Source organism: Rissa tridactyla, chromosome 3 (genome assembly GCF_028500815.1).
Source record: "Rissa tridactyla isolate bRisTri1 chromosome 3, bRisTri1.patW.cur.20221130, whole genome shotgun sequence".
Taxonomy (NCBI): Eukaryota; Metazoa; Chordata; class Aves; order Charadriiformes; family Laridae; genus Rissa; species Rissa tridactyla.
The window spans coordinates 76,537,424-76,558,493 of record NC_071468.1 but is presented as its reverse complement, the minus strand read 5'-3'; the positions used below and the strand labels follow the sequence as shown (position 1 = coordinate 76,558,493).

The 21,070-nt window shown below is 36.3% G+C and overlaps 1 protein-coding gene across 2 annotated transcripts in view; it reads left to right on the top strand.

The window, feature by feature from the left end:
* FIG4 (FIG4 phosphoinositide 5-phosphatase) overlaps positions 1-21,070 on the top strand; it is a 70,090-nt gene that overhangs the window by 21,535 nt on the left and 27,485 nt on the right. Inside the window, exons 13-19 of one of the 2 annotated variants that reach the window (XM_054195288.1) lie at positions 3,926-4,092; positions 10,096-10,234; positions 13,071-13,129; positions 13,710-13,857; positions 14,737-14,820; positions 16,630-16,772; positions 17,634-17,829. In XM_054195288.1, coding sequence (XP_054051263.1) covers positions 3,926-4,092; positions 10,096-10,234; positions 13,071-13,129; positions 13,710-13,857; positions 14,737-14,820; positions 16,630-16,772; positions 17,634-17,791 — 898 coding nt within the window. In that variant the 3' untranslated portion in view covers positions 17,792-17,829. The remainder of the gene's footprint in view (positions 1-3,925; positions 4,093-10,095; positions 10,235-13,070; positions 13,130-13,709; positions 13,858-14,736; positions 14,821-16,629; positions 16,773-17,633; positions 17,830-21,070) is intronic. The other variant, XM_054195287.1, reaches the window with a different exon arrangement.

The window sequence follows — 21,070 nt, the reverse complement described above, 5'->3', positions numbered from 1 at the left end:
ATACTTGAAATTTTCTTGAGAAAATCCAGTCATGCTGAAAACGTGCTCTTCTGGAAAAGTATGTTAATCAGGCTTCTTGCAAGATAACTGCTTGACTTCATTCTACTTGTATGCCTAAACTTAAAGCAAAGAGTTTCCATTTTAAATGTAACAAAAAACCTGCCCCAGTCTCTTACACTTACTTCACTTGCTTGAAGCAAAATGAAAAAAAAAAAAACAAAAACCAAAAAAACCCCAAAAAAACCCACAAGAACACCCCATCCCCTCTCCACCTGCCCCCCAAAAAAACCAACGTGAAACCAAACAAACAAAAGAAACAACCCAAAAAATCCTGAAACAAATACATGCTTTTATGGAGAATGTCAAACTGATATTTGTGTAGAAGTACATCTTACCTTGCTATTTCCTACTTTTTCCCTTGGAATAATTTTGTTCTTTTTGATTTATTGAAGAAAAGTTTTCAGCAAAGTTGTTCTCTCGAACCAAGTATCAGCAATACTTATTCAAGCATCCTCAAACCATTTAAGAAAACCCAGCATTTAAATTGAAATGCTCTGAGGGTCAGGGGGACCTAAGCTACCTAACTTGTGAATATGCTTCAGAAATTAATGTAAGAGTCCTTGAGTTGATTTGTTTTTATTCCTTATACCTGTTGTGACTGTGAAACTCATGACTTCATTGCTGCTTTTGACTAGTAGTTTATTAGTTTTAGAAGGTGGAGATGCAACTTGTATTTTAAAAAAGACGAAGTACTCAATCTCCCCACCCCTTTACTTGAGACGTACCGTCAGCTCCTCTCCTTTCTCCCATTAGCTTTGAGCACTTGCCTGGTGCCAGGAGCAGGTATGTGCCACAGAATCAATTTCAAATGCAGCGTGTTGGTTCACTGTGCGAGGGGTGGCTCCTGCCTGGCCTCTGCCCAATGGTCAGGATGAACACCTGCTGCCTGACTTCCTTAGTGTGCTAGCAGTGCCTCTCCTCCACCATGTCCCAGCTGCTAGGTGATGGATGCTTACCTCTGGGAATAAGCATCTGCTGCTTTAAATACCAGTTGCTGTGCAGCCCCCTGGGGATTTGGCAATCAGGACTGTTGGATGCTAACTAGAGGGGATCAGGAGATGGACAAGTCTCTTATCTCTGCTCTCTGTAGTGTCCTCTACAGCTACCACTCATTTCAGCACATCAGGCTGCATTTTGCTATCTTTCCTTAAGCTTCACCACCTTTGCCCTTCCTCTACCCTCCCAAATTTCCTCCGTTCCTTCCTGCTGCAAGTGTTCCATATTTCCTGTCTCTTCTTCCGTCCCCCTCTTCCCTCTATGCCCCAACCACACAAATTTCCATCTCTTACCATCATCTATTAAGATTATAGTAGTTGCTTTGTCTCTTATTTTCCTGATACTTTATTTGTCATTATCTCTCTGAAATGCAGCTATTAGTCTGGCTTAAGAGGTTACTTTTATCTGGCCGCATTTTATTTATTTTTTTTCTTCTCTATTGCACTAGATTGTATGCCTGGCTGAAACTGGTTTTGTCATCTGCTAAGACTTGTTTCTGAATTACTGAATTCAGAATAATTAAAAAATCCTGCTTCAAAGTGCAACAAAATCTGAAGACAGGCATGTGTTGTACGTTCTCTCCATTGTGCGGTCTCTCACTTTGACCTCCTGCATTGTCTCACACCTAATATCTGCTTCCTGCATACTCTGCCTCTTCATTTACACTCTTCTAGTTGGCCAAAAGGGTAACCTGTAGCCGTCTGTATTCCGTAATTTAGCTAATGTGTCTGAAATACTAACTTTTCTTCATCACGTTCTTTGACCGTCCTTCCTATACTTCTGATTTTTCTCATATGGTCTCACTGCTGGCTACAATCCAGAATTTCTATTGAAATAGATTTCTGAAGTCAGTATGTAATTTCACTCGGCCATTCTGAAGGATGAAAAAACCATGCATCTTGATCAGTCCAATTTTGTGTCTAGCAAGATTAATCTTCTTAATGACTTTGCCACACAGGGCCATTTCTGCGAGCTATATTTCTTAGTGATTCCTTTAGTGTAATTGTTGTCCTATCTAGGAAGTTTCCTAGACAAAGTGTCCCCTAGCAGCTCATTTCATCATATGTAGTTAACTACTTTTTTCTCTACAGAAGTCTAGTCTGTCTTTGACTGCAGGCTTAGTATTTTGGGGCTGTGGAAGGATAATTTAATTCTACAAGTCCTTTCCAAATCAAGTGGATCAACATCCTTAATGAATTTAATGTTGTCTGCTTTCTGTGAACCTTTATTGCAGGGTCATTGCAACTCTGTTAATCTATCCCCCATGGTTTACTGGAAAATTTCTGAGAGGTATCATACTTTTACCTACCAGTTGTTTTCTTCAACTGGTTTTCTAGCTTTTAGTTGACCAGGATTTACTTACTGTCTTTCCCCTTGTTTCAAAACAACTACAACACAGTAAAACCGAAGAAACAAACAGGAGATTCTCATCCATGGCATCATGAGCTCTTAACAATTTGTGTGGAGGCAAGTGGTTTGGGGGTTTCTGTTTTGTTTGGTTTGGTGGTGGTTTTGTGGTGTTGTTTTTTGGGGTTTTTTTGTTTGTTTTTTGTTTGTTTGTGTTTTTTTTTTAAGTTAATAAGCAGCTCTGTCTTTCTAATGGAGCTTTTCATACTTGACCATGGGCAGAAGATTTGCTGGATGCCACTTTGTCTTTACAGAAATAGATTTGCTGCTCAGATAAGTGTTCGTCATATAGAACCTTTTGAGGAGGACTTCAGTCAGATGGTTGCTGGGTTACTTATGCAGCACTATCCCTTTATTGGAAACTTTCTTAAATGAATGCTTTTGTTGGGTTTTTTTATGGTGATTGTGGTGTTGCTGCTGTTGTGCTGTTTTATTTGTTTCTGCCTTCCTCTCCACTCCACTTCTCCGATATTACAGTGTATCACATGCAGATGCCTGAGTTATCGTGTCTTGATATACTGACGTGAAGTACATTTCCACAGGTTTAGTGGTTGGTTGTTTTTTGGGTTTTGATTTCTTCTATTTTGTTTTTTTTGCCTCTTAACTACACTTTCAGCCTCTTTTAGCAAGACATCATCCATTGCCTTGCTGCAGCAAGGCCATAGTCCCCATTTCTGAGAAGCACTTTTCAGTCTGTTATCTTTTGGACTGGATGTCATCTCCTTAGGGTAGCCATGTTTTCTGAGACCGTTGTCTTGGTTTTGCCATTGATGGGGTGCTTCTTGATAATTTTTGTTATTTGGACTGTTCTTAATTTGGAGTCTACTGACAACTACTTGATGCTGATCATGTTTTTCCAGTCCCAGCTAATGATATCTGACTGCCCTTCATACTTCTTAGAAGTCATGTTTATTCTCTTTGTACTTTTGGTCCATCATTGTCATAACTAGGGAGACTTTTTGAAAGATATGTTGATGTTAGCTTCATTCCCCATGGACTTGACAGAAAACATAGCCTTGAGATATTGACATGTTCTATCCCATTTAGTGTATTTAAAATATCTTAGTTTGTGAAGGTATATGGTTTCTGTTCTCCCTGCACGCTAGTACGACATGTTAATCTCCCCAAATCTGCAGAAGTGCATATTCGGTAGTGTGAATGCATTCTGATATATTACAAATCAATTAAAATCTTACAATCTAATCCTTCTTAGTGATTATTGTATTTGAATAAAATTTCCACTATTTATCTGACTAAAGAATAGAGACATAGCTTTAAGTTTTAGTGCTTGTAAGTTAATAGCATGTTTTAATGAAATACTTGTTTTTCTAACTGTGAGAAGTGCTTAGGAGAAGAAAACATACTGCTCATTAAACAGAGACTTTGTTATTATGATACTTTTTTTTTCCTTAAAACCTCTTTTTAGAAGTTTGATAGTTGTCACATTTTTCTTTTTCTTCAGATTATTTGAAGAATTATATGAAGATCATGGAGACACGCTTTCTCTGCAATACGGAGGTTCTCAGCTTGTCCACAGAGTAAAAACCTATAGAAAGATAGCTCCGTGGACTCAGCATTCCAAAGATATTATGCAAACACTCTCAAGATACTATAGTAATGCTTTCTCAGGTAAATTTAGTTTTAAGTGCTTTCTTTTAAGCCATTATTTGAAAAACATCTTACTTGTGATGCTTCAATAATCAGTACTATGATTTTATGTCAGAGATACGATAATTTCCAAATAATCCAGTAAAATCTGGTGGATATCAAATGAGTATTCTGATCTGATGAAGTGTTTATCTCATATCCTGTGCAGGCCTCATTTGATAAAAGTTAGTGAACTGATGTAAGAAGTGTTTAGAAAATGTACACATGTAACGCTGAAATTTCCAGTGACATTTGTAGATCAATAGAGACACAGGTAGCTGTAATAGAGCCGTTAAAAAGATGGATAGAATGGCTTCAACAAATAGAAGGAAACTGGCAAATCCAAGTAGAAGGCTTCAAGTGGAGTATTTCTTGTGGTGTTCCTGAGGACTTCAAACAAAAAGCAAGTTCTGATGCATGTAATTGTCTTGCATGAATAGAAGCTACTAACTGTGCTAGGAAAGACAAAATTTAATCTAAAAAGCAAGGCACACCAAGTAAACAAACTATTCTTTGAGGAAAAAAGTTGTAAAATATTAGCTTACTCCTTCACTAGCTTGTATCAATCACTGATACTGTTCTACTTCTCCTGGACAGCATTGCTAAGAAAAAATCTTATTGAAAAATGCTGAGCCATACCTTATGCAAAATAACTGAAAAAAAATGCGTAGTGTTTTTAGAAGTCATGAGAAAGATCTAAAAGAATCATCAAAGGACAGTCTAACACATGTCAGGCTCAGAAACAGTGAGTGCTGCTGTGTTCTAAATACTTTGCCAGTTCTCTCTGACTCTTTTTCACAAAAGCTGCATAGCCAGGGAGGGAAGTTGCTTTTTTTTTTTTTCCCTAGTAGACAGCGATTATTTAGAAACGTATGTAAATTTTAAAATGGAGAGTTGGACACTGGCTAGAAATACTTAAATCATCTCTGGTTTCTTTGGCTGAAGTTGCTGCTTTTGTTAGTGACAATTCTGTGTATGTAACAAGATGTGAGAGCGCAGCATTTAAAGTACTGTTTCTGAATGTAATTAATGTAATTTGAGTATCATATTTGCCCAAATTAAATGAGAAATGGAGAACCTGTTTATTTCGGTGATATGGTCTCATTGTTTGCAGTGGCAATAAGGTATGGCTTCATCAATTCCTAGGACTAAAAGGCAGCACGCTTGCAGTATCACCTGTACCGATAAGTACGGGATGGAACCAATCTCTGAAGCTGTTCACTGTTATGCCAGCCACTTAGGTTAGGTGGAAGCTTGAGCAAAGTTCCACATCCACATTTGGAGATGTGGTCTGCTCACAAGGCTAGTCCAGATATGCACGTGTTTGAGTAATAAAATAATTTGTTCTGAAAAAGATCTTACAAAAAGAAGAAAGAACACTGACTGAAAAAAGGCCGTCTTGTCACCTAGGCGAACTGGTGGTTGAGTACACGAACAAATGTTAGTATTTACTGAAGTCAATAGGAAAAACGAAACTTTCATAAAGGTGCTGCACGCTTTCCCCAGTTTACGTATGGTTTTGGTATTTAATCCCATTTGAGCCAAACATTTTTGGTGCTTTATGCATTCCTCATGTTTGAAGACAACGTTGTTGAAATATAGCATTCAGTGTTGTATTTACAGCATTTTTAGTATGAAATTTTAAAAGATTCATTTCAGTGAAATTTAAACATGGCATCTGCAAGGCTGTTAATGTGGCACTTTGAGAGAGATCATTTTATTCTTGATGTTTTCTCAGAAAGCAGAGATAAAGGAAGCATTTTTAGAACAAGATTCTGATTTGCTATGCTGTGCTTATTATTGTTACTACCCATCACATAGTGTTTAAAATACAAATAAAAACGTGAGGGCTAGCCAGTTCACGAGCCAGCATTGCCTTGTGTTTATGATCTGAGAAACTCCTTTTAATGTGTATGAATTTTGTGTACCCATAGTAAGCAGACACAGAAAATTTTAGTGATTTGCTTGAAGTCATACTGTATATCAGATTCAGAACAAGATTACAAGTGGCCTTCTAACAGTGCCTGATGAATAAATCACTTAGCCACACTTGTTCTGTTTGTCAGTCATAAAAAATACATGATTCTAAAAAGAATTTATACTTTTAAGAAAATGGTTTCATCTGTTGACCTCAAAGCTCTTAGGATAATCACTACTAATTAAGTTGTACAGATGAGAAGAAGTAGGACATGTATCGGTTAAGTGACTTGCCTGGAGATACTGATCCAGTAGATAAGACTTGGACTTGTAGGAAAGATAACTTTGAATGCAGTTTCACCCTAGTTCATGATAAGTGGCTTAGCTTTTCTATAGATTTTCTGTACCTATAAATTTGTAATATGTTACCTAGGTAATCGAAGAGTGAAGAATTAAAAAAATGTTCTCAGGATCAAGTTAGTAACTAAAACTTAGAAGAAAACCAAGGTTTCCACATATAAATACAAGGCAATTAATTTTACAGTAACTTGAAAAAACCTTACAGGGTTAGGTAAAAAAAATTTTTCATGCATATTTTTAATTCTAGCATTTGAAAAAAGTAGAGGGTGCAGTGTAGTTTGAGAAGTCAACTGTTCGAAGTACCCTGGTTGTAAGCAAACGAATTGTACCAGAAAAGAACAACATCATCCAGATAAGAATTAAGTGTTCCTTCAATGCCCTCTCTGACAGGCATTCTGATTAGTTGAATTCTAACATTTTTCTTTCATTTGTGATTATCAGTGAAATTAGAAAATCGTATTCCAAATAATATTTTTCTAGCTTTTATGCCTTTTAGAAAGTAATGTAACATTGCAAACTTCAGTGTTAGAGTTGCAACATGCATAATAAGCTTCTGGAATCTGGAATAATCTATTTATCCACAAACAGGACTGGGCGTAGTAAACTACCTTTTAGTGTTGTATGAAAGTAAACTTAATTACTATAACCTTTTAGTCATGGGATGGTATAGTCCCAATTGTGTTGAATCTCTCATGATTTAGTAATTTGTCATGTAGTGCAGTTGCAAACTCAGATTGAAAGCAGTAGATTATTGTAGGCTAATTCAATTAAATGGCCCTTTCAGTTCCTGTTTTCTCAAATGGTCTCAAAAATGTGCTAGTATACACGTACATTGCAGTATCTTTTGAAAAATCAGTGCAGTCTTTCTACTTGCTTGTACACAATAACATTCAGTGCTAACAATGAAGAGAGAAAACCTCTTTGCTGTTTTGTCTGCGCTCCACAATGCATTGATATTCTTATTTATTTTTGAAAAGAGAGATTTTTCTATCTAGCTAAGAAAATTGATCTGAAAAGCTTAATATCCCGTTTTCTCTGGCCCGTGTTTCAAAGAAAGACAAAAGTTTTCATTATTTTTGTTCAAAATTAAGTCATAAAATTGTTCAACCCTTAAAGTCAGGTGAGGGGAGGATTGAAGTTAATGATCTGCTTCCCCAGTTGCTTGTGTGTGTTTGTGCCTGCTTGAAGACTTATGCACCAAGAATCTGTAATATGTTTTTTTACCTACTTTCAAATTATGAGTTGAGAAGTAAGACAGTAGAAAGAAATTTTCTAATAAATGTCCTGTATTTCTGTTAAGTTTAAAACACCACTGCACAACTGAAACAATAAATGTAAAGAGAGTTTGAGTCTCTTTGCGAGGTAACATTTAACAGCAGTCATTTTTTTGCTGTGGAAGAAAGGTAACAATATTTTAATGAACTGCTGCTATAGACTGTTTCAGACAGTGAATTGGTTAATTCAGTTAGTATGAGTTTAAATTCCAGCTGTTTGTCATACAACACATTTCATTTAATTTCATTTTAGCATCTGTCATATATGTAGTGACAGTTTGTTAACTGAATTATCTGGTTTTAATCTAATTGTTTTACAATTATTTAGTTAACAATTTCAGTATACCTTCTGTTCCTGGCAGGCGAAACAATGGAAAACGAACAAAGGAGGCTGATCTCTGCCTTTAACTTTCAGAAATTGCCACCAATTTTAACCTATTTGTTCATGTTAACTAATTTTGTCTTTAGGGCTCCACCAGTTTCTATGCTTAGAGAGCTTTCTTGGGTTTTGTTCAATACCTTTGTTAAACCACTAACTAAATAACTTACCACGAAGAAAGAATACATGTTATTGCTTGTGACTTTTCCTTTCTTTTTAATTCTCAGTGTCCTCAACAAGGGTTTTTTTGGTGTTTCTTTTTTCAGACCTTTTTACTGAGTTTTGTGTAGCTTTCTTGCACTGTTTCTGGCCTTTCTCATTCTCTCCTTATGTCTTGGTTAAACTGTGACACTATTTTGCAGAAACAATATGGCCTGCAAACCATAAGGACCTACACATGCTTTTGAGTATTACTGTGTAGAAGAGTTAGTGTTTATATGTTGATCCTCGTAAGAAAATTGTGAAGGTGAGGAGCAAGAAAGAGGGTAAAAAATAATATATCTTTTTGTAAGAGTGCTCTGAAGGGACAGTAAATATCTAGAGGGAGTACGAGTGGATAGAAAAGGAAGAAAAAAGGCAGGTTCCAGATGAAAGGCCTCTAAGTAGGGAAGGGGAGTCACGCAACATCAAGAGGTTTCCCCTTTCTTTCCGTTTTCTTGGTGCCTTGCCCTGTTACACCACGTGAATGTTTATACAGAAGATCCCACTTCCAAATATTGGCCTCCACTTAGGCACGCTTCTGTAAAGTGCCATACTTCTCTGTAATCCTATTGTCACCAAATTTCTACATAGTACTTCATTTGTCAGCTGCTTGTGTGTCTTGATTCCCTGTAAAAAATAGATGTTGCACGGAGGGAAGAGACACTTGAATTCTGGGGAGAAGGAGGTATTGACTGAAACTTGGGTGGTGGCCAGGAACCAACTTTGTCCTTGCTGTCATGCCACCGCTTTGTGGATTCTGCCTGGTTTTTTACCTGCTTTCTGGTGTACTGAGACTTCAGTTTGACTTTTTTGATGCAGTGTGTTGCTAAAGGGACGCTCAACTCTCACAATACTCTTTTTGGAATGTGGAGAGAACTGCAGGAGTAACGCTATCTATTGAACTAGTCTGAACTATTCCTTGTCTGATGATTACTGAAGTGCAAACGAGTAGAGACGAGAGCCTTCCACATGCTAATTCCTCAGGGCACAAAGAGAGCTCAGTTCTCCACATATTCCCCCGTATCTGAAGATCCTTCCTCTGCCCCTGTGGCTTTGCTTGCAAAGTCCTCTTTATCACGGTTCACTATCCCAAAGCCCTCATCTGACTCCAGCTTTTTTTCGTATCTGTTGTAACTCATCCTATCTGCAGATAGGTAGCAGGAGAGTTCTTAAAGATGTGAGTGAACAACAACATTTCTTTTTGTGCTTCATCTGCAGGGGTATGTAACTACTGGATTTTAGCAATTGCCTTATTTGGTTTGGTGAGGCTTAGATTATGGCAAGAGAAATTGATGATGTGAGCAAATAGGAAAAAAAAGTCCAAATTACTGGAAGGTGTTTGTGAAGTTTAATCATTTTACTGATTACATTTTGGCTAGAAAAACCTAAAGAATTCATAATTTGTGTGTCATGTGGGAAACTTGTGTATTGTGTGGGTACATCATTCTCCTGTTGTTTAGACTGCAGTAAATTCATCATGATATGTCAGATTCCCTGGCACATGCATAAATACATACACGTGCTTCATGCATACACATATATGCAGAGGTGGGAGACCAAGCTGCAGCATGAGATCTGATTCTGCAAAGCCTCTAAGCAGAGTTTCTGCCTCAGCTCCTTGGTGAGAGAAGCCAAGGAAAGAGGCAGCGCTGGTACCAGCCCAATGCGTGCTGCAATGTGGCAGAAGGTCAGGGCTAAATGAAGTTTCGTGACGGTGGTTGAAGCCCAGAGGGCCCTGTAGAAGTCGTAGGACATACACACTCCGTCCGTGAGGAGCAAACATGACAAGTCTGAATGGGTTTGGGCTCTGCGATGTTCCTGGCGCTAAGTGTAATGTAACCTCTTGTCTAACAGATGCGGACAGGCAAGATTCTATCAATCTCTTTCTGGGAGTTTTCAAGCCTACAGAAGGAAAACCTCATCTCTGGGAACTTCCCACTGATTTTTATTTGCATCACAAGAACACTCTCAGTCTGTCACAGACCAGGCGAAGGTATTTTGCTGTTATTTTTATTTTTTGGTATTTTGTTTGGTATTGCTCTAATAAATTTAAATGCATGCATGCTGTTAACCAAATAATTTTGCCAGCCTGTCAAAAACTTGCTTATTGTTTTTTAAGTTTTTACAAAAACTTGAAAAAAACCCAAAAAACAAAAAAACCCAAACCAAAACCTTCAAGAGATTACCAAAAATGTTGCATAGCGTTGTTTTGAGGGATTTGCTTTAGTATGTTATTTTCCTGTTGTTCTGAAAAAGAAGCTTGCAGTGCGAAATGCTTCACTATTTTACTGAAGTACGGTTACTGCTGTCTCATTAAGCAGCGTACAGTTGTATTTTTGATGGTCAGATTTATTAAGTGTTGAATTTGAGATTAGGTGATGAGAATAACATTTGTTTATTTTTTGTGTGCTTAGTCTGCAGCTGTACATACCAAGAAGCCCATGGTTTTCTGCTTTCCTTTCAGCCATGTCTAGGCTTCATTTGCATTCCATTGTAGTTGCACAGTAATATATAGAAATAATAGAGCTAAAGCATAAAAACTTTAAAGTAATTTCAGAGTGCTTCACAATGTGGAATGATCTTGTTAAGGATTATAAATACTGTGTTAAACCCCTCCACACCCCCCAGAAAAAAAAATTAATAATAACAGCAGTACTAGACTTGTTAACTAAATGATATCTTTTAGGAATTTCACTGTTTGTATCTTTGTTCGTTCTGTGAGTCTTAAGGCTCTGTATCACAAATGGTAGATCTGAATATCTGCATGTAGATTTTTGTCTGGGGAAAACTTGCAAGTGTTTAAGCAGTGTATTCAGTCCCTGTTGGCTCTTTATTCCATTAACCTGTCACGGCAGCTGGCATGTGATATGACTGTTTCTAAATTTCAGTCCTTTTTTTGTGTCCTGAGACTTCTCTTAATGCTAGCCCCTATCAGCCGTACAACCAAGTGCTATTTCAGACACACGTGAAACAGGCAACATCAATTTTCTTGCCTGCTGATTCTGAACATTATTGTATGTCAAAAATTAATTCAACTGATACATGGCAAATATACAAATGTCTTGGTCTCCTTTTCATCTGTTACCCTGTTAAACAACTGTCTCTTGTCACAGATACTGTCCTCAAATGAGGTGGAACATTTTAAAAAAATATGTTGGTTATCTTCATTTATTTGTTAATTAGTTTTACCTTTCATTCTGGCCAGAATTTCTTCTGAGCACTTATAATATACAACCAAGATGTTTTCTCATGTGAACAACATGACACCTCCATGTAATAAGTAGTTAGGTGAAAAAAAATCTAAGTATTTTTTTGATTGTACCAAACTATTGGACAAGTTCTTGGTATAACTTCTTCCTGCCTCTCTGTGCAGTGCCTCTGTTGGATTCCTTGGGCAGAGCAGCAAAGGAAATAATGAAAACTCATAATATAATCAAGGATATAGGAAGAGAAGGAAGATGTTTCCTGTAATTGAAACGTCTTTTGACTGTCTGTGCTTTTCCTATATTCTATTTACCTCTCCATCAGAAAGAAGAGATTTCATAATGAGTTTCATATATACTTTTATGTAATTTGTGATTCACAGGAAAGGACAGTAAATATGGAAAAGGAGACTTTCTGTTGCTGCAGAATTAATATCATTTATGCATGCAGCAAAACTGGGTGTGTCTGCATAGTTTCTGAAGGCACTGGAGAAAATGGCTTGCTAACATGGCCTGATACAATACTTAAGGAAGAGATGTGAATGTCAGGCACAACTTTGTCCTTTTTGTCTAGGACATACACGGTTTTTGGAACTGAAGTATGTTGCCCTGCCTGTTCTGCACCGTTTGCTAAATCCCACTAACAAGTCTAACCCTGGGCATGGAAATACACTCATTGTTTCTGCTCCAGATGGCTACATAGACATGAGTAGGAGATAACCGCGTTAATGCTCTGATTACAGCCCTTACAGTGTTGTGAATACACACATATTTGAAATAAAAATCAATGCAGATAAATGTCTTTTCATCCCAAGTAATGAAATAGAAGGAACTATCAGAACAATTTAGAGAAGAAATTAAAGTATATTTGAGAAGGGAAAATAAAAATATGTAAACACGAATGAAAGATAAAACATGCTTTATTTAATGAATGTTGCTTAACTTCTTTTTGTTGTTTTTCGGAAATCCTGAGTAAGCTTCCAGCAGAGCCTGGTTTTTGCTGTTAGCTATGCCAACATACAGTTCTCAGACTTAGGACATCTGTCCTTAGCTGTCACATCAAAATGTATTTCTATGTGCGGAATTCAACTGCTTTGACAATATTGTGATTTTATTATCATTGACCTCCATTTCTTCATACCCTTTTCCTAAATTTGAATAGGAATAACAAGTGCTGAATAACAAGTGCTGGGTGGGGCTTGACAGGGGGTTTTGGTGGTTTTTTGTTTTGGTTTGGTTTTTTTTTTAGACCAGAACAAGAGAAAAACATAAATACCCTCTATATATACTAAGACCTTAATTTTCAGTGCTGTAGAGGTCAGCACCTGAAATGTGTTTTATTTAATGGAAAAAAACCCCACTCCTCCCTCCATACCTGTATTGAGCTTCACATGTTTAATTTTCGTGTCCTGAGAGCTAAGTAGTAGGGCAGGGGCCTGTTGAAATCTTAGATCCGAGGATAATTCTTTACTTTCTTCCACAAATGAATTATAAAGAAATATTTAGTAAAGTGACACTGTATCGTTGGGTAACTGTTATGGGCAAACATTTAGACTGGATACAAGACCAAATCATGATACTGGATACAAGATCAGTATCAATTGTGTGTCTGTTTTTCCTGTACAGCTATACTTACTGGTGGACCACAGGTGTGCTAAAGCATTTACCTCTTCCTTTTGATGAAGGTAGGATTTATATTTGCTCCTTATCTTACAGAGTATCTTGAAAAAGAAGTTTTAGTCACAAATGCTTTTTAACTGTTTTAGATCCCAAATATGGAAAAAAAAAAGTTTCCATAATGATTACGAAATACTTTCCTGCCGCAATGAGCTATGATTTTTCAACTGCAGGATGCAAGAGACACCTAATTTGATGAAACCTGACCTCCATATGTTTATGTGCCAGGGCACACTTTTTGTTTTTTTTTCCCTTGCCTATTGACATACATTTATAGTCTATGCTGGTGGTTACAGTCCTGTTGCAGATGACAGGTTATAGCTAGTGTGTCTTATTTCTCTGGGATACTGTGGAGCATGTTTTATTAGGAATTGTCGTCATGAAGGGAAATCAAAGGTGATTGCTAATGCATATTTATTAAAGATGTGTAGTGCATCATCTTCTTCATATCATATTTTCTTATCTTAGAGGGGGTATGGCTGTAGAAAAATGCCTGGTAGGGTGCCTAGGTAAGCAGGCTAGTGTTTGTTTAGATTTTTGCAGAGTCACTATCTGTTAGTAAAAAGATTATTTTCTTATTTTCCCCAGTGACATGTGCTGAAAACAGGCACAAGTTGACAGTGAAGAAGTTCCACAAGTATGAAGAGGAAATTGATATCCACAATGAGTTTTTCCGGCCATATGAGTTGAGCAGTTTTGATGAGACTTTCTGCTTGGCAATGACCAATTCTACACGGTATATTGGGATCTTTTGGGACTATAAATCCTTAACTGGAAGTTGATTTAGTGTGAATTAAAGTTACATTTGACTTATTTCATTAAATCTGTGTAACACTGTAGCTTTTCTGGGGTGTTGGTTTTGAGGGTTTGGGGTTTTTTTAAGCTTCAAATTTAGCAAACTTCTAGAAACTAAATCACAATACTAAAATGGAAATGCAACTCTAAAAAAAATCTGTTAAGATAGCACTTAAATTTCCAATTATTTTCCATTATGGGGTGTCAAAAGTTTGGGCACTTGAAGTCTGTGAAGTGGGCTTTTCTCTGTGGACTCATTAGATCAGAGAGGCTACCTTCAAAACAATTGTTTTCTGATTATTCTGCTTTTGTGTTACAGTTGTTTTCTTCAGTTCATCAGGTTCTCACAGCTGGCCAGACAATTTTTTTTTATTTTGTTTTTTTTTTGGCAGCAATCAGCTGGATATTGTAGGCATAATCTTTAATCACACTTTAGCTAAAGACTTCTGGGCAGATTATGTTTCATGTAGCTTTTTGACCCAATTTGAGTGTTGGCAGCATTTTGAAAACAATGCAGCTGTGTTACAGTGCTTCTTCAGCACAGGAATGGAGCACATTGCTCTAGGCTTCTTGGCAAGTAGTAATGTTTGCAGCTGTGTTATGCAACTAAATAATGCAATTGAAAGCTTTTTAAATACTTTGGTATTTATCTTTACATGACTTTAACTTGTAATGATGAAGTTAGAACTTGATATTTCTTTTTATGATGATTTTTTTTTTTAATTGTAAGGTAGATGTTAGAGGTGATTCTTCCATAAAATTTAAAAATTTTATGTATTGAACATTGCTTATGAACAGTTTTTCCTTTCTATTTTGACAGAGATTTTATGCCTAAGAATGTGGGGATTGATCCAAGTCCGTTTACTGTTCGTAAACCCGAAGAAACTGGAAAATCAGTGTTGGGGTAAGTCTGAAATATTAAATTTTGTTCTGGTTTAATAATAGTGAAATTGTAATGCAAATATATAAACTCTGTGTGTATGCCTATGTAGTATATTCTCTGTTACATAGGAAAAAAAAATCATTGGTGTTATACTGTGGAATTGTACACTTTGAAAATCATATCTAATTTGTGATTTTTATTTGACACTGTGAATTCTTTATTCAGACTTTTTAAATCTTTTCTGTTTTCTTCTACTCCTCTAAGTGACACACATGAGAAAATTTTATCTAGAATAAAGATACAGAGGTTGTTAAAATTTGATCATTTCTTTGTACCAGTGGCAACTGTCTTCTCCATTGGAGATGACAGGAATGCATATATTATTGTTGTCTTTTTAAAAATAAATTAATAAATTTTGAATAAATAAAACATATCCTGAAACAGCAATAAATCTGATCTGAGCATAGTTTTTGATAAAAAATGTTATTAAAAATATTTATAGATGAAATTATATAAAACAATTCAGTTATTGGGACAAATTATCTGGTTTTGCACCCCGGACTTGCTTTGTTACTTCATTTATTCCATTGTTGTCTTTGGTCTGCTTTATCACACAAGGCCTATGGGGACTCTTCTTCTGAACCACTTCATTCTCTCTTTGATACCACATATTAAGAAAAAAATTGTCAGTAATGACTAAACCTGTGCTGTTACACGTTATGAGTTCTTCTGAAAACTTGCCATTTTGTTAAAAGCTACAAAATTTGACTGTCTCATAAATAACATCCATTGGGCCTTGACCCTGAGGGACTCACTGTCAATAAATGTTGAGAGCAGACTATGCTTATCGCTAGTAGAACCTGATTTCATGCTACTGATGTTCCCTGGGAATAAGCAGAAAGACTGTTCAGCAGTTATACAGTTTACCTCTGCTAAGAATTGTGAGTTTATGGGTACCTTTGAGGATAAGCTTTATTCTTCCACTGTGGTATAATGTCAGATTTTGGATTAACTAATTTCTGTCCAGACATTTCATTAAATCCTTGACTGTTACACATTTTTCTCCGGCACTTTGCTTCAAGCTCTCCACTATGACTTTTAGGGCTTGCTACGAGATCAGCTGGATCAAAGCCATGTTCCAGGACTCCCTGGATATTGCTCATAAGGCTTCCCATGCTTTGGCTGTGTAGTGGGGTAAAAGATGTCTTCAGTCACCTTCCCTGTATTTAGCCCGTGGTAGAGGTGGTATCTTTGCCTTGCACATTTGTCATCATCTTTTGACCTCTATGACATTTCTGGAGGATTTGGTGATCTGTTCTCGTCTATAAGTGTTCTGGTCCCCTAGGACAATTAGATCGTGGCTTTCTTCTGAGTATGTGTCAGGGGTAGGGATATCATTTATATCAGAGTTTGGCTACTTGCTCTATACTTCACCTTTCAGAAAGGACTGCTTTTCTTTTAACCTTCACCTCATTTAGAAAAGTAGGGAAGATAACTCTAATTTTCTCTAAAAAGAATGCAGTATGTCTTCATAACTTACTGTAAATTTCTAAGGACATGTCAGTTTCTGCTGGGTTGGAAATTAAACTTACCTTTGTTGTTTTTCCCTTAAGGCGTTTGTTACAGCTGTAAGAATTCTTCTGCTATATTAATGTCCTTGAGGGTGGGGTATGCTCTCACATCAAGAACCTTTGGGAGGACTCTCCTGCTTGTTTATATGTGTACCTAAAACATGTAAAGGTTAGCTAATTCGCCACAGGGATAAATTGCTGTATGAGTTTGACTGTAAAAGGCAGAACTCTTTGTGATAGTCATGGTGTGCTCCGCTAGACCTCAAGTGACACTGGTGACCTCCATGCCTTTGCTGATGAGAACACTAGAGCTGCAACTCAAAATAGCATTTGCACCAAACAACATGCTGTTGTCAAAGCCTCTTAGCATGCTGCTGTCTTCCTCTAGGGCCTTCCTTCAGGGTAAGTCACACACAGTGTCAGTGTATGTACAGACAGTCACCTCAGCAAGGAGATGTTGCTTCCCTGTTTCCAGAACTGATTTGCCTGTAAACATATTCATTGCCTGCCTTCCAGTCCCTCTTCCTTCAGAGTCCCTGAAAGATTGTGACAGTGTCTGAGGGGAAACTGCAACCACATACCCTTCTGTGGCCAGTAGGAAAGGGTACAGAGGATGTAAGGGTGGTACAATTTCTGATGGGTAAAGTAACGTATACCTTTCAGAGCTTGTACGGCTAAACCCGCTGCTAGCCTATGAAAATGCAGATGCTGTATCTTGAAGAATTTTTACAATTAAAGCAGCCCTTTATATTGACTAGAATTTATAGAGTAAGAAATACAAAGATGCTGCATAAGGAGATGTTGATGATTAAAGAACTAAATTGAGGGGAGAGGTACGGAAAAGGAAGGGAAAAAAGTGACATTATGATTAACATTTTGGGGCCCAAGAATAAGAAAGTGGAGTGGATAATGTTAATCAGAAAGTGAAACTTTTCCCCAGGTCAAAACCAAAGATGATATGCCTCAATTAATTTTTATTCCTTTTCATCAGTCAGTCCCTCTGGGGGAGGGATTTAAGTAACGAGTCAGAGAATTGGTTGAGAAAAGCTGGCATTTAATCCTGTGAGCTCTCTTGAAATGCTCTGGAATAAGAAGAGGTTGATGAACAGTAAATCAATTGGGGGATTAAAAAGATGAGTAATAAGTTGTTCCAGATGATAGAATTCATTTTTCTCAGTAAGATTGTAATAAAAATTAGGAATTTTAAATACTTGTTGTTACTATCTTGCTGATTTCATAAATACACATTGCCTTTCATAATAGGAACAAAAGTAATAGAGAAGAAACCGTGCTGCAGCGCAAAACAGCTGCTAGTGCTCCACCACCCCCAAGTGAGGAAGCAGTTTCAAGTAGTTCTGAAGATGATTCTGGGACAGACAAAGAAGATGAAGGTGCAGTTTCTCAGCGTTCAACTCCAGTAAAGGTTACTGATACAGGAGATAATACAAAAATCACAGAGGTAAGAAATGACTGTGGTAGGCAAGAAGGCTAATTGTGGACTTAAAATTTACATTTCCTTAAAAGAACCAGTAAATGTTATGGAACAGTCAGAAATAAAGCACTGAGAAATTAAGCGAAAAGAGCATCCAACGTATTTTCTTTGTGTAGATATTAGCAAAACTGATGGTAAAACTTTGCTATTATTCTTGTCATGTAATAGTGAAATACAACAGAAAAATAACATTTTCAAGAAATGAAAAATACTGTTGGAAACCTATGGCATTTGAAAGGTACTCTGGTCAGGTGTAGTCCATAATATTAACCATAAAATACATATATGTTAGTGTGCTAATTCAGAGCAGTAGTGCACTTCTGATCATTGGTCCTTACCATGTTCTGGCTTGCATCATGATGTGGTCTTGCAGCATACAAATGGGATTCCGTTTGGATGAAACTAAATCCCGCATTCCTGGGTGCTTCTCCGGGAATGTACCTGATCTACTTACCTAATCAACATTTAGTCCATGGGAGCTAATATCTGGAGCAAGCCACATGAAAGACATGTATAGCTCTGAGGTCCTGAGCACCACCTCTTTCAATTAGAAATCTGTTCCTTCTGAATGATTACCACTGTGGATATAACTGTAAATTAATGTTCAATCTGGCTAAATTCCAACCTGATTTATGTGAAGACTTTTAAATTGCTGTTTCATAATTGTATGGTCTGACATTTCAAAAAAAAAAAAAAAAAGAAAGTAAACTAACTCAAAAAAACTTGGATGATAATTTCGTCACGTTGGTTCTAGGCTATTACTGCTACTAAAATTGAAGATAATGGCAGGATAATAGTGAAATCGTGAATGCACAGTCATATTAAAAGAATGTGTATTCTCAGTTGTGTGCTACTTATCTTTTTTGCTAGCATACTGTAATTCTGTTCGAATCCCTTAGGTGCTAATTTAATGAAAATATTAATTTGTATGAAGTATTATGGAAATATCTATTTTCTTAATTCATGTAACATGTCTTCAAATTCTTTCTTGTAGATATCCATTTTGGGTACCACTGAAAATGTCTTAGCAAAAGGATATGCTAATGGAGATTATACAAATTTGCAAAATAATTATGTTGGTTTGGGGGGTTGGTTTGTTTGGGTTTTTTTTTTTAGTCACAGCTAATTTAAATGGTTACAGTGTTGTGCTTGTACATGTTATCACTTCTGAAGAAACTTCAGTATCTATGACCTTAGTCAGTATAAAATATAGTGCCTAATAGGCAACAGAGAATAGAACTGTCTTTTTTTTTTCTGCTACAATTCAAATTTTCATTACATTTATTCTTTAGCCTAGGGTTGGTTGTTCTCAGATAATGGATTTTCAGCCCTCTATACAGCACTGTCTTCTTCCTAACCTAAATGAAGCATTTTCAATAAAATAACTATGAAGTTATTTATTGTGGACAATCAAAGGTATTAATTTTGGACAACTCAAATTGTTATGTCAGTACAAGTGCATTTATTTCTGCTTATGCACAATGTTTTATCTGAAAAGTTTCCATTATCTCTGAATAAGAGTACCTGTTTTCCAGCAACACAGATTGCTTCTACAGGGTTAATAACAGAAATCCAACCTGAAATTTTATTCTTGATTCTTACCGTTGCACAAGTTACCTCACTTCAGTTTTCCTGTCTGTGTATTGAACACACTTCAATACTCAGACCAAAGATATCTTTTTAAGATTTTTAAGATGCTTAAATGAAAGATGCACGTAACAGAAAATATAGTTTAAGATCGTATTGACTTTGAATGACTTACAATTGGGCGAGCTATTCTGATTCTTTTAGTAATGCACATGAAGTATTTTCCATTTTATTGGCACCTTTTCATGCATTGGATTTTAGTCATAATTTGCGTTGTTAATTTGTGTCATTGCTTATTAAAATTAAAAGTGCTGAAAAGAATTACCTGTTCGGTTATGCTGAATTACTACATTAGCAATTAACTTGGGTTGTCGTTAATGTCTGCCTACCATTGCAAATTTGTTTATTCTCTTCAAAAGTACAAAGCTTCTCTTAAATACATTATTTTTGAGGGTATGATGTTTATGGAAACATTCTGTTCAGAAACCAAACATAAAAATCAGTAGTCTTAAGGACTGTGTTAGACATCAGATTTTAACATGCTCACCAGCTGATCTTCATTTAGCTTGTGAAGTGTTATTTTTCCATTACCAGGAAAAAGCAGAGCATCAAATACAGGCTTTTCAATAAATGTTTTGGAATTATTTCTCTGGAAATGGCAATTATTTGTTGTGTCTACACATGTAGTAAAAGTTTAAAAAGAAAACCTGTAATGGAGGGTTTAAAAACTTGATGGCGAAACTGAATAATGTAACAAGAAACAAAAGAACTATGACTGGAAAAGGTGATACTATATCCAGTTGTCCAGTTGATTAAATAAACGTCTACTTTCTAGAACAGGTAAACCATAGAAATGTTTCAGACACTTTTTTTTTTCTTTTTCAAGTTAAGCTTAACTTAAAAAAGAAACTTTAAGGAAGAATGCGTTTAAAAGCCTAAGCTTACAAATATTCTATTTTATGTCTCTGTTAGCTAAACAAGGATATTTGGTGAGGGATTTGAATTTTGGTATTTTTTACATCAGCAACGGTAGAGTTGAGAAAAATTGTGCGATTATGGGGCTGGGTAGGGTGGAACCCCAACTGCTATGTCCTTTCTATTCCTATCTCTCAGAAGTTAACAATAAAATGCTTTTATACTTCTGGTCAGGACATATCTTTCCGAAGTTCTTCTTTGACTTTGGATCTTTTTGAACTAAAAGAAAACTATTTTTATAGTTGACTGACTTGCAGTCACGTGTGTCTCGTCAGTAAACGCCCTCAGTTTAACACTGAATCATTAGACACAGTTCGTGAAGTATTGCATGTGCGTTAGCTCCTTGTTATAGTTGACTGACATGATTGTGTAATGTATAAAATAAAAATAGTTTTGTTCAACCTGAAGTTTGTAATTATTTCAGAATTGACAGCAGGAAATGTGAGAGCAAATGTGGGATGAGTATGATTTATTCTATATTAAATTTGAACACAGAACAGAATTTAATACCTACGTCATTATATGTCCTATAAATATAATTTATTATCCTAATATGTTGTTTTATCTGACATTATGTTTCAAGAATTCTTTCCTTGTTGAACAAATGTCTTGAAGAATGTTTTTAATAAATTATTTTTTAGTTTAA